At 36.2% G+C, this 14416-nt stretch overlaps 2 protein-coding genes across 2 annotated transcripts in view; both read right to left on the reverse strand.

Annotated features, from left to right (window-relative positions):
- LOC109326381 lies at nt 193–3106 on the reverse strand. The gene is made up of 4 exons (XM_019559068.1): nt 2726–3106; nt 1042–1154; nt 342–671; nt 193–213 (listed from the first exon to the last, which is right to left on the reverse strand). The coding sequence occupies exons 1-4, from the start codon at nt 3015–3017 to the stop codon at nt 193–195; spliced, it is 756 nt and encodes a 251-aa protein (XP_019414613.1). The 5' UTR covers nt 3018–3106.
- LOC109326382 (protein IQ-DOMAIN 1-like) overlaps nt 11471–14416 on the reverse strand; it is a 3456-nt gene continuing 510 nt past the window's right edge. The window contains exons 2-4 of the mRNA XM_019559069.1: nt 13469–13762; nt 12629–13000; nt 11471–12067 (exon numbers count right to left, since the gene is read on the reverse strand). Of these exons, the coding sequence (XP_019414614.1) occupies nt 11486–12067; nt 12629–13000; nt 13469–13762 (1248 nt within the window). The 3' untranslated portion in view covers nt 11471–11485. The remainder of the gene's footprint in view (nt 12068–12628; nt 13001–13468; nt 13763–14416) is intronic.

Consider the following 14416-nt stretch of genomic DNA (forward strand, 5'->3'; position numbering starts at 1 on the left):
CCTTTTACACTATCTTATATGCATGGTTAGTAATTAATAACATATAAGTTTATACTAAATCACGTATATTGCGTGATTAATGTGTTATTCAATATAATTGTTGATTGATAATAATTTAACTCGTTTATTATCTAATTGTTAGTATTTTTTTGGTCCATCGGAAAACAAAAACAAAAAACAAAAGACAAAAAATTACATAGGGGCAATATCCAACTGCAGGATAGGAAGCACTCCTGCAGGGGTAAGTCCCAAATTCTTGAATTCTCCTCCAAGCCTAAACTAAGCTTAGATAGATAGTCAGCCATCATATTTCCTTCTCTGAAGATGTGTTGGAGTCGAACATCCCAATTTCTCTTGAGCAAACCACCAATACTGGTAATAACCTCCGATAGACGGTCCAAGCGAACTTGCATCCTAACTGTAATGATGTGAATAGCCTCCAGACAGTCACTCTTTAGGATAACTTTCCGGTGCCCTAAATTCCAAGCTAAGGTTAACCCACATTCAATAGCCAGCAGCTCCGCAAGAATTGAGGAACCAGTACCAAAATTAATAGAAAAACCAGAAAGCCAGATACCATCCTCATTGCGAATAACACCACCCCCTCTAATGGATTGATCCCTCAAACTGCAGCTACCATCAACATTAATTTTAACCCAACCAATATCAGGCTGACACCAGTGGACAGAAGACATAGGGGGATCAATAGAAGAAATATCAACATAACACCAATCTCCAAAATCATGATGAACACTCCTTGCAACGAAAGAAATATCCCCATTGTATTACCAAAAATTGAGTTGTTTCGCCACCGCCAAGCCCTCCAGACACCAGCTAAAAAGAGGCGACCATTCTCTTGTCTAGCATTAACCACCAACCAAGACAAAAATGAATGGTTCCCCCAAAAATGAGCTCCATTAAAACCCAAACGCAACCATAACAAGGATGAGTTCATACAGTCCCTGAAATTATGAATGAGATCCTCAGTAGTATTATTATACTGACTACAAGTTGAAGAAGTAGACATATTCATTCTATAACGAAGCAGGTTGGTCTGCAACTATAGGATACTCTAGCCTGAACTTTATGTTCTTCTACACCCCTAGCCTCAGGTACTTCAACTTCATTGCTAGTTGCATCTTCAGTTATTTTCCCTGCATGTGAAACTTGGATTAACACTTTCCTAGTACAAAATCACAAGATCCTCTAAAATTTGAAGTGCGATTGTTCTTTGCCACTATAATATCAAGGGGAAATCACACTTGTTTATCATGAGGTTTATCCTAATTTTGTAACTCAATAGATTAGGGAAATTTAATTTAACAAACTTAGAGGAAGCCTAGCCAGACCTTCAAATGCATGCATATAAATGTTTAGATAGTCAACTTAGTATTATCTAAAGCAGTTTTTTCGACAATTTCTCTTGACACCTAATAGTTTTATGCACAAAGTACGCCATAAACTACCAGATGTTTCAAAAAGTCATTCAATGTTTGTGAGAATTTTGATGGTACCAAAAGAGGGAAGCATGGACAAACTGAAAAGAAGGGGTAATAAAAAATGAAGAAAAAATTATGTTAAAGTTATATTCACTGCATGTGATGCCTTATCAACTCTACCCTAGTCAAAAAGCACAAGATTCGTGACATCCCCTAAACCTTGATGCAGGATAGAATATGGAAATTTAACTTAACAAAGTTAGAGGAAGCCTAACAAGATTTTCAAATGCATATATATGGTGAGCCTTGGCACAATAGTATTTGCATTGTGATCCGGAAGGTCATAGATTCAAATCCTGAAAACAATAGAGGGTGAGCCTCAGCGCAATTGGAAAGTTGTTTTCCTTGTGATATTGAGGTCATGGTTCGAATCATATAAACGACCTCCCTGCTTGTGGGGTAAGATTGCGTACATCTACCTCCTTAGACCTTCACTAGGTGGGAGCGGTCTTGTGCATTAAACAACCTTTTTTTATAGTTTACACTTCTGCATAATTTTTTTAGCATTATCTTTTGACTGATTCAGATAACTTCTCCTAGCACCACCTAATAGTATTATGCTTAAAATAGGCGTACTTGTTCATAAACTAGAAAGGTTATATAAAACCAAAGTTGACAATTTCGGCTGCTCAGTCGGGTTTGGGCCAGCCCTGACCTGGCCAAATTTCGGGGCAATTTGGAAGGACTTTGTGTGGCTAAGCCTGTCCACTTATGAGGGCGAGCTCAAGCCAACACTTTTGCCAGCTCCATATGAAACAGTGGTACATATCACATTTCTGTTTTATTTCCTAAATTTAATTTTGATGCAATTCAGTGTAAATGTACTCTCATGCCATCAATAGTATCTGAGTTTCAAATCCACAACAATTACCTCAGAAATCACACATATGGTGATGCATAATTAATAGAGTTTAAATGTTATGCATTGTTAATGTAAAGTTTTTAAAAGTAGTTTTTTACTTTGTTTCATCCACCATTGATTTGTATTACTTTTGTTTGCGAGTCAATGATTGTTAATATATGAATGGTGGATGATTTGTTGACCGTGTAAAATACATTATTGTATACATATTAAATACTAATTAATAATCAATGATGACACAATTGGACATGTTGATAACTTGATATAAGTAAAACTATGAAATCCAATGATGCCAAAAGAGGAAAGCATGAATGAACTGAACACAAAATCAAGGAAACATATAAGATAGAAATTAATAACTCACCAGACCCAGGAATCAAATTAAACCCAACAATAGAACCAAATTCATCAATCTCTCTAGCTAATAGAAGACCCATTTCATCTTCACCTTTTCCTTGTGAAGCAGCATGTGCAGCACCATTTCCAGTGTGGCCAGAAAATGATCTGGTGAGACGCAAGTTTGCATATTTATTTGCTTTCTTAACCAAACTACGAAAACCCAATTGCCTTATGGTCTTTGTTGTTGGTGGTATTAGTGATAATGATAATGATGATGTTAGAAGAAGAACACGAGAAAGTTCCAGAGACTCCATCATGTGTTGTTTAAAGGGGTAAAATAAGTAATACTGAAGTAGTCTTATTTAAGAGGTAAGGGATCCCAGGGAAGATACTATCAATATGTTGTAACACTGTTATGCAAAAGAGTTGGTATAATAACGTCTTACACTATTGGATTTCGGTCATGTCCACGAATTAGAGTAGTTTCATTATTAAACTTTTATCTTACATACAGTATTTTTTTAATTAATCATATCACACGATTATACTATAAAATATGTGTTCACCATATCTATCACTCCAAAAGATGTGATCGACCTCAAATAAGTGTTGATGACTTTGTGTGTTAGTCTTAACTAGATGTTTGAGATTCTAATTTTAAGGTGCATTAAATACTTTAATTATAAAAATAAGTTTGTGTCAAAAAAATAGATCCTGGTTAAAGAAAAACTGAAAAAGGACACGATGTGTGATTGAGACTTGGAGAGAGATAATTACACGATACGTTAGATCCATGAAAAGCGCCAAACACGCGAGTTTTGGTCATGTCCACGTATTAGCGTAGTTTCAATTGATGGGGTCACAGCTATGCACCAAATATTTTACACGGCTTTTTTTTATAGGATTGCCGACCTGGCTTTTTCAATTATTTATTTGATGAAAAATTATTTATTAAACTTCTGATTAACGGGTGAACTAGATTACACAAATTAATGAAACAAAACATAAGTACCATTTGTAGAAATTTAAAGCTTTTAAATTCTTTATGCACTTTAGTACAATATATTCTATTGTAACCTTTGTATCTTAAACTTAGTAACAAGTATCGTTAGTACAATTCTTAGTGTTCTTCAAATTGTATACTGCCTTTTACACTATCTTATATGCATGGTTAGTAATTAATAACATATAAGTTTATACTAAATCACGTATATTGCGTGATTAATGTGTTATTCAATATAATTGTTGATTGATAATAATTTAACTCGTTTATTATCTAATTGTTAGTATTTTTTTGGTCCATCGGAAAACAAAAACAAAAAACAAAAGACAAAAAATTACATAGGGGCAATATCCAACTGCAGGATAGGAAGCACTCCTGCAGGGGTAAGTCCCAAATTCTTGAATTCTCCTCCAAGCCTAAACTAAGCTTAGATAGATAGTCCGCCATCATATTTCCTTCTCTGAAGATGTGTTGGAGTCGAACAACCCAATTTCTCTTGAGCAAACCACCAATACTGGTAATACCCTCCGATAGACGGTCCAAGCGAACTTGCATCCTAACTGTAATGATGTGAATAGCCTCCAGACAGTCACTCTTTAGGATAACTTTCCGGTGCCCTAAATTCCAAGCTAAGGTTAACCCACATTCAATAGCCAGCAGCTCCGCAAGAATTGAGGAACCAGTACCAAAATTAATAGAAAAACCAGAAAGCCAGATACCATCCTCATTGCGAATAACACCACCCCCTCTAATGGATTGATCCCTCAAACTGCAGCTACCATCAACATTAATTTTAACCCAACCAATATCAGGCTGACACCAGTGGACAGAAGACATAGGGGGATCAATAGAAGAAATATCAACATAACACCAATCTCCAAAATCATGATGAACACTCCTTGCAACGAAAGAAATATCCCCATTGTATTACCAAAAATTGAGTTGTTTCGCCACCGCCAAGCCCTCCAGACACCAGCTAAAAAGAGGCGACCATTCTCTTGTCTAGCATTAACCACCAACCAAGACAAAAATGAATGGTTCCCCCAAAAATGAGCTCCATTAAAACCCAAACGCAACCATAACAAGGATGAGTTCATACAGTCCCTGAAATTATGAATGAGATCCTCAGTAGTATTATTATACTGACTACAAGTTGAAGAAGTAGACATATTCATTCTATAACGAAGCAGGTTGGTCTGCAAAGAATTGTGAGCAGCGAGCCAACAAAGAAATTTGACTTTCTCAGGAACATGTATACGCCACAACCAAGTCCAATGATAATGAGAAGATCTGTTAACACTAGTACTTTTCAGCCACCAATAACCTGAATTAGCGGTATAGCAACCTGAGGCATTATCTCCCCAAATCCAACAGTTGTTACTAAGCGATGGGGACAAAATAAAAATTTGTAAAATTATATTCTTCACATGAGAAGGAATGAGAGTATAAACCATACTGAAGTCCCACATAGATTCTTTCCATAAATCTTTCACACACAGCTGAGTGTCAGAAATATGAACATAGTCTACCATAGTGCAGAGCAAACCCATACCAGTCCAATTCTCATACCAAAGTGAAAGGTCACCATCCCCTAGTTGAAGCTGGTAACCACTCCTTAGCGCACCAGTTGCTTTAAGAACGCCCTTCCAAACAGGATAAGACGAGGTCTTAATAGGGGTATACAAGATGCATTTATCTCCAAGATATTTGTGAGTCAGGACCCTACACCAAAGTTTATTGCTATCCCAAGACAGGTTCCAAGTCAGCTTCCCCAAAAGAGAGATGTTAGTCGAGCGAGTATCACGGATCCCAAGACCACCATCTTTTTTATTCAAAGTGATAGCCTCCCAACTAACCAAATTAAGACTCCGCTTATTTGGATCTCCACCCCAAATAAAATTTCTAGTCATCCTATCAATAACATTACAAATCTTCTAGGGAAGCCACATACTCTGCATTATGTAAGTTGGAAACGAGTAGACAACAGATTTAGCAAGACAAAGCTTGTCTGCCTTATTGAGAAGGTTCGATTTCCATGCACTCATGCGCCTATGAATCTTCTCAATAAGTGGGTTAAAAACATCTCTACGAACCCTGCCTTGGACCAAAGGAATGCCCAAATAAATACCCAGGTTTGAGACAACACGCATCCCACAATTAGACATGAAGTTATTCTTTCTCTGAGGGGAAACAAATTTGGAGCAGATGAATTTCGGCTTCTCAACATTTACCTTCATACCGGAGGCCTGACAAAACTCATCCAGAGTAGCAGATAACAAATTCACCTGAGTGTTAGTAGCTTTACAAAATAAAAGCACATCATCAGCAAAAAGTAAATGGGAAATTGGAGGGCCACCTCTTGAGAGCTTAATAGGCTGCCAAACACCCAGATCCACCTTTTGCTGAATTAGAAGAGAAAGTTTTTCCATGCAAAGAACAAATAAATATGGAGAGATGGGATCACCTTGACGGAGCCCCCGAGTCGGGGAGAAGGAGTCCAATCGAGAGCCATTCTAAAGGAGGGACATACTGCCAGATCTAACACACCACATGATTAACCTCACAATGCTAGTTGGAATACCAAAATCAGTCAACGTTTGTTCCAAGAAATCCCAATTGACTCTATCATATGCTTTCTCCAGATCCACCTTAAAGGTCATAACACCCTTTTTCTGTGTAGATTTGTGAATGAAATGCATGACTTCTTGAGCAAGAATCACATTATCAGCAGTCCAATGACTTGGAATAAAACTACTCTGCAACGGCCCAATAAGATCATTAAGATAGGGACGCAATCTATTCACAAGCACCTTGGTTAACACTTTATAAGCCACATTGCAAAGACTAATAGGACGCAAATCTTTTAGAGTATTAGGGGAACAAACTTTAGGAATGAGAACCACAAGTGTTTCCAATAATCGAGGGTCTGTAGAGCCATTCTAGAAAGCGTCCTAAACCATCTTCCAAATATCCTTACCCACAATGTGCCAATATTTTTTGAAAAAATAAGGTTGAAAATCATCTACGCCAGGAGCTTTGAACGAAGGCATAGACATAACCACTTTAGTGACCTCATCTAAAGTAATGGTTGCAGTCATCTCCTCAACACCCACATGGGGCAACCTAAGAGTCAACACATTGCAGCTACCTTGGTTGATTTGGCTCCTACCACAGAAGATGGACTGGAGATAGAAGTTAGCCTCATCCCTAAGCTTGACAGGATCAGTAGACCAAATATCATCTTCTAAAAAGAGGCCATGAATTTTATTACGCTTCCGTCGAACAATGGTCTGCGTATGAAAGAATTTAGTATTTTTGTCACCAAATTTCACCCATTGCTCTCTAGGTTTCTGGAACCATAACATTTCCTCTTGCCTAAGAGCAACATTATACTCTCTTCTCAAATGAGCCTCAAGACGAATAAGAGCTGGAGTATCAGCAGATTCCAAGCTTAATTGAATACCTCTAATTCTGGCTTCAAGTCTCCTCTTTCTCCTAAAAATATTGGCAAAAATATTTTTGTTCAACATAATCGGATCATCCCTGACCTGATTAAGCCCACCAATCACATCACTATCCACTTTAGCCCAGGCCTGACAAACAACATCCTGGAAATCAACATGAGAGGACCAAACAACTTGAAAACGGAAAGGTCTATTAGTGATAGCACTTACATAACCACCACAACGAATCAGGAGCGGGCAATGATCAGAATGCAACTTGGGAAGATTTTCAACATAAGCATCTGAGAAGTCCCTACGCCAAACAGAATCAGATAGAGCTCGATCCAGCCACTTGGAAACATTCCTACCACTTTGCTCTCTTCTAAACCAAGTAAACCTTCCACCAATCGCTCCCAAATCTAATAAACCGTAAGACTCCAAAGCCTGAGAGAATTTTGCCGCCCTCGGGAGAATGAAACTACCACCTCTCACTTCCGAAGGAAGAATAATTTCATTAAAATCACCTAAAACGAGCCAAGGGAGAGACACCATATTACGAAGAAACACAAGATGTTGTCAAAGAGACTCCCGAACGAGAATAAAGGGGTTGGCATAGACTGCACTACATATCCACTCAGACCCACCAATACCAAATTTGTCTGAAATGGCATGATTGAACACATCTATAATAGTAGTAGTAACCATACTACTAACAGCATTGAGAACCCATATACCACCTGCATGCCCAAAAGCTTCGACAATCCCACAAGCTTGGAAATCTAAACTGTTCCAAAAGCCCTCAACATCCTTAAACTGACAATGAGTCTCTAGGAGAATAAATACGGAAGGGTAATATTTCTTAGTCAACTCCCTTGCATGACGACGACCATTCTTGCCAATGGCACCATGAACATTCCAACATAAAATGTTAAAATCCTTGAACTCAATCATAAGAAAAAATAAAGAGATAGAGAACACCAAAAACCAAGCATCAACAATCCATAGAAGCATTTTGCAAATTATTAAGACCTTCATTAATGCATGCATGGCTAGAGAGCATGTCATCATCGTGCTACATGGGGTTGACTAAGCCCTTCACATTATTTTCCATCTCTAACAGCTTCCTTTGAGTAGCGGCCAATAATCCCTGTCCATGATGCTGCATATTCTCAAGAGAGCCACATGCTGACAACTGACAGTTGGAACTTAGAGTGTCCTTGATACAGGATGAGAATTCCATGGTGGAGTAGGTTGTCTCCCCTTCACGTATCCCAAGGTGGTTAGTCATAAATCCCGAAAACTTCTTGTTACATCCGTCAGCCACCTCCTTGCCTGAAACAAGGGTGTTTGCATTCTCAACCAAAGTCCCCTTGAAACACTGCTCACCATGAACAGCCAATGTGTCTTTCCCCCCACAAACTGCACCTCCATAGATGAAGAAAGAAGCTGCACCGAGCGAGTCCCTCCTCCTCATTAACTCGGTATTTTGGGAAGATGAGGAAGGAGAAGCTATCACAACCCTAGAATTATTGTTAATAATTGTTGGACTCCAATTACCATGCGAAACACCTAGGTTGAATGGAGCAATAAGGGCTGATTTTGAATGAGAATAAATCTCATTAAGAGGAGTCACACCTTCCTCGTGAACTGATGCAGGCAATTTATTCTTGCCTTTATAAGCAATAGAAGTAGTCGTTTTCATCACATTACCCCCCTTATTATTTGGTCTACACCTTTTTTGGTTATTAAACTTGGTAGTCACGTGAGCCTCCTTAGCAAATGGATGAGCATATGATGATGAAGTAACAAGTGTGACATTCTTAGAAAATAAAGGGTTGTGGTCCCCCTCCTTAGGATTATTGAACGTGGGAGCATTAGGCTTTCTAGGAAATTTCTTTCTCCTTGTAACAGTTAATCAATCTCCATAATTTTCCATAGTATTGTTAACGTTTGAAGTGCTTGAATTTTCTTTCACCTAATAAATGAGAATTTAATGAATCATCAATAACCGCATCAACATTACTTGGTTGATCATTCACCACATTGTTGGATGGCACCAACGACACTAATGGAGTCTTGGTACAATTCTTGGTAACATGGCCATAACAACCACAAGTTTTACAAATCATATGTAAACCTTCATATATAACTTTATAATAATGTCCTCCCAAAATATACCTTCCCACTACTGGTTTTGTGAGATCAATTTCCGCACAAACCCTAGCATATCTACCACGCTCTGCCCTTAAGGTATTATTATCTACCTTTATAGGTTTACCAACGCAAGATGCTAAGCCGAGGAGAAAACTTTCATCATAATAAACCATATTTAAGCGAGGAAAATGAATCCATACCATAGCGCGATCAACCTTGGCTGTGGGTGCAACAAACTCAGGAGTCCAACAAGCCACTACAACATAGTGGTCAAATATCATCCAAGGCCCCCCTCCAATCACTATCTCTCTGTCTGTCTTCATATCAAATTTCACATAATAGAAGCCACGGTCAACATCCACCTTATCGAAGCCCCCTTGAAGCTTCCATATTCTTCGCATCCTTTCTTTAAAAACATTATAGTTGAGTGATTTTCCAACCAAACTAACGACAAGAGCATCCCTCCAAAGAGAGCAAAGATCCTCAAAGACTCCATGATCAAGGGAAATATGAGGAACTGGAACATTTCCTTCCTCATACACTATAGTCATGAGTTTTTCCGCCAAAAAGTCCTTTTTCACCACTTGAGATAGTGGTTGTTGTTGGTCAAGAACCTTATCCTTAAATGACACTCCATCATTCACAAAATTTTGCCCTTTCCTACCATCAGGAGGCTTGGAAGGAGCAGGAGGATGCTCAAGGCTCTTTGTAGAGAACATGCTCAACTGTTACTAAATTCCTCTATTATAAGTAGGTTAAAAGTATACACTTGATTATATTAAAAATATCAATCTCCCTTGACCTAATTGTTAGTATGATTGAGTTCTAAGTCAAATCACCAATTAGTTAATGATAAGATACATACCTGCGAAGCATTTGTCCAATTTTGTACAATTTAATTGAATTGAGCTTATGAGTCAAGCTGACGTTCAAACTTACTAATTGATTAGATCAAGTTTAGGGTTGTTCCGTTAACATAAAAATTATGTCAATTGAAAAATGTTACCAATTAAATTAATATTATATAAATCAAAATCAGATGAGTAAAGAGTGTTGAACCAACCACTAAACTAAGACATTATTTTAGAAGCTTTAATTGAGTTAGATTTAGTGAAGAGGATTTAATCAAAGTTGTCAGTGCTTTTGTTGTTTTTGTTTATGATTTATAAATATTATTAATGTTGAATTAAATGTGTGGATGAGTATAAGATTTAATATATGATTCTTTTTTTTTCCATGTAAACTTCACTATTTGAAAGTGTACTAAAATTGTTCTTTTTAAAATAGATATATTTTTATGTAAACTAAATACGTTAAAAGTGTACTAGATTTATTATATTTTACCTAAAAATGAACTAAACCAAAACAACATATAATTTTTATATCAATTGTCTTAATATAAATTAACCAAAACTGAATCGGACAATATTTCTTCTGGTGGTTGAGAAAATATTCACATGCATTTTATGTGAATGAAAAAACCATCACTCAATAATTCAATAACTTTTTGTCAGAAATACTAAATTAAAAAAGAACGAAATAAACTAAACTAAAATGAAATTATTTTATTTTATAAATATTTAGAATGTCCTCTTTTATTAACAATTATTTCGATTTTCACCCAGTCCGTGGTTGTTCAACTCACTGCAAATACACACAACAAGTCATACAATTGTGCATTTCTTTATAGAAATAAAAACTCCAAACACTAATATTTCTTGTAATAAATCAAATACAATTATTTTTCTTACATGTGAAGCAGAATTGAAATAGACTTCCTTAGATATTACAATTTTGTTCAAAAGTTTTTTACAATTTTTTGGGTCATACAATCACAACTTTTATTGTTCATGAAATCAAAAACATTAATAAAACTCCATCAATACAAATGCATGTGAACCAAAGTTCACACTTCACACAACACAACATGCTACTATACTCATTTATATTAAAATGTAAACAAATCAATACCCTCGAACCAAACACCTCTCCAAGAGGACAGTTAATTTTTTTAATATATATTTAAGGGTAAAAATGTAATTCAATGTAAGCTAAAGAGATACAAATATTTTTATTTTTTAATTTTTATGTGCATTTTCATCTTATTGTCTTCTCCAGTACCGAAAATGGGTTTGGTTCAATACCCTCATGGCCAACCATGAGCTCTAAGAGGTAGAGCCCAATCCTAATTGCCAATATTCATGTTACCATTCAAAATCTGTCTCAATTGGAATTGAACCCCATTTATTTGTGGGCTTGGGCTTTTAGGAAACTGATAACCTGCAGTAGCTCTACCATAGCTAGGTGAATCATAGCCCATCCCATTAAGAGAGTTTCTCCTTGTTGATGATTTCCAGTGAGGCCCAACTGAAGCCCGTTGCCTTAACGGGCTTTGGTTTCGAACCTTAGCCTTTGCAGATTGGGTTGGGGTCATATAACCAGGTACCCCAGAACTGTACTGTCTCTGGTGGTAGCTATCAGACATTGGGCTTGAATCAAGAAAGTCTTGGCCCATGAGGCCCATGTTGGAGTGAGTTGAGTCTGAAGGTGCAACCATGTCCATTTCAACTGTTTTTTCTTCAGACATGTCATCTGTTGTTGTTGTTGTGGTAGTTAGTGTCATCTCATGTGGGGCCCCCAAGTGCATAACATGGTTTGGTTGTGATGTCCATTGTTCCAACCACTCCCAACTCCATTGAGCTGCTTCATGCTCATTTGCATACCTTTCAATATCATAACCATTTGGGTCTATCTGCAAACATTGTTGCTACAAAAAAAGAAAATATTATTAAACAATGAAAAAGAAAATTAAAATTTAGATGCAAAATCACCTCAAATCATTGGTAGAGAGATCCGATTTGTCATATCTTATCACATATGTTGTCTCGTATTACTGATAGCAAAACAAAAAGAACAATAATAATGAATGTTTAAAAAATTTAATTGATATAACATGTTTCTATTAGCGTGAGACATCATGTAAGATAAGATCTGAGACAACCAATTTCTATTTAAATCATTGATGAAATTTCAATAATATATAACAATTAAGGGTATTAAAGAATACAACAATTTAAGAAGGATATGTTAAAAAATGTGTATATAAGTGGATCTAAAGTAAACAATTAAGTGGTATTTAAATAATGATAGATACTCTCATTGATAGGGATACTAACTTCAGGTAGGAAGATGTTATGATCGAGTTGTACATTGAGTAACTAAGGAAGCTTATAGGGTATGTAATGAAGTTGTTGAGTTATTATTAGATTAATTACTATGGGCAATATAAGTAACAAAATGCAATTTCAAAGAGAAAATGATGAGTAACCTGGCAATTGAAAGCATATGCAAGAGCTCTCTCCCTTTTCATTGCAGCCTCATGTTTCCTCAAATCATTTCTCTGAATCTTATGGCTACTTTGATGCCTGTTGTCCCAACCATTTGCATGTAACTTTTTCATGGGACTCATAGCCTTATAATAAGGCACTAGTTCCTTAATCTCTCTGTGCTTATACTCCTTCAATGTCCTTTGTAGATTCTCCTTAGTTAACTGAAGTCTTCTAGCTTTTACTCTTGCTTGTACTCTCACTAATGTTTGCATGCATCTCATTGTCATTTGTGCTTGTTTCCTTACATTATGTCCCCTCACTAATGCTTGCAATCTCACTAATCCCTTCAAAGCACGAAGTGCACGTCGAGCCTGCATAATTTAACACCTCACTTAATATGGGCAAATAAATATAATATTTAATCACCGAAGAAGATATGCAATCATAAAGTAGTGCAACTTGGAAGTGCTATTTATGTATTATTAATACATGTAACTGTAAGAGTTAGAGATTTGGTGCCATATTTATGGCCCAAACAATGCCACATCTCTCAAAAAATAGGTGAGAACAGTTATAATCTAATGCTTTGCAATAGTAATTTTCACTACAATCTTATTGTTGCTCGAGTCTACGAGGCATCGTGCCCGTAATTGCGCTAGTATCATCCTCATTTTCATGTAAAATTTTAAAATTTTGGTAAATATAACATAATCAAACTTTAATATTATTATGTGAGATAGGCTATATAGATAACAAATGGCATCATATCATATAAAATTTTACCAAAACAAAAAATAAGAGTAGTTAGTAAAGTTTGTATAAGATAAAGGAGGCCTTACAAGGTAACCTCTGTAGTAAGATTGAATGAGTGTTGCTGCCCTTTCTTCTTTAGTGTGCCTTCCATAACCCGCCATTCTCACAACTCTAGCGGCAGCCTGAGCAGCTGCAACCGCAGCTTCAGCCGCCATGGCGGTTGCCTCTGCAAAGGCAATGACATGATATCTATCTTCAGTCACAGGTGTGTATGTAGTAGTACTGTCTTCATTGGTAATATCAGGTGATGAACTCTCTACAGGAAAATGCTCTAAAGACACAACAACTGCTGCTTCATGTTGCCATTTCTCTTCTTTGTCCTTAAGGAATTGAAAATTGGAACATTTATCAGTTCCTAATTAGCAATCATTTTAGAAAATTATAGGATACACAAAATTATCAAACAGATTGTGTTTTGCTTAAGATGATTGTGATCTTAACATAGAAAGATTATATGACAATTAAAGATGAATAATGTGATGGATTATGACTTATGTGGTATGATAACCATGTGACAAATACTAGCAATATTATTTGATATACATTTGTATGGTAGGGTTGTTTGATTAAAGGTGGGAGTAAGGATCTTCTATCCTAAAGTATATCTTAGACAATATCCTAAACTAATAACAATAAAGAAAAAATAAAAAGTATGAATACTTTATTTTTAATTAACATATCATATTTTCATTCGTTTAAATATAGTTTGGGTCTGTGAACAACATATCTTTATCCCTAGGTCAAACAACTCATCATTCATGTGATTGCATATATGACAATAACAACAACTGCAATTTAGTTACTTAATTATGAAGGATATTATTAGCTTTTAATGTGTAAAGTGGGTGTGATCATAATGTTACTTATACTACAAATATGTAATTTCTGCTGTCATGTTGACTAAATTCAATAACTTGACGTGGATCAGTGGTTAATGACTTAATAATGTATAATTAAAGTTGTCAATCTATATA

Source organism: Lupinus angustifolius, chromosome LG14 (genome assembly GCF_001865875.1).
Source record: "Lupinus angustifolius cultivar Tanjil chromosome LG14, LupAngTanjil_v1.0, whole genome shotgun sequence".
Classification (NCBI taxonomy): domain Eukaryota; kingdom Viridiplantae; phylum Streptophyta; class Magnoliopsida; order Fabales; family Fabaceae; genus Lupinus; species Lupinus angustifolius.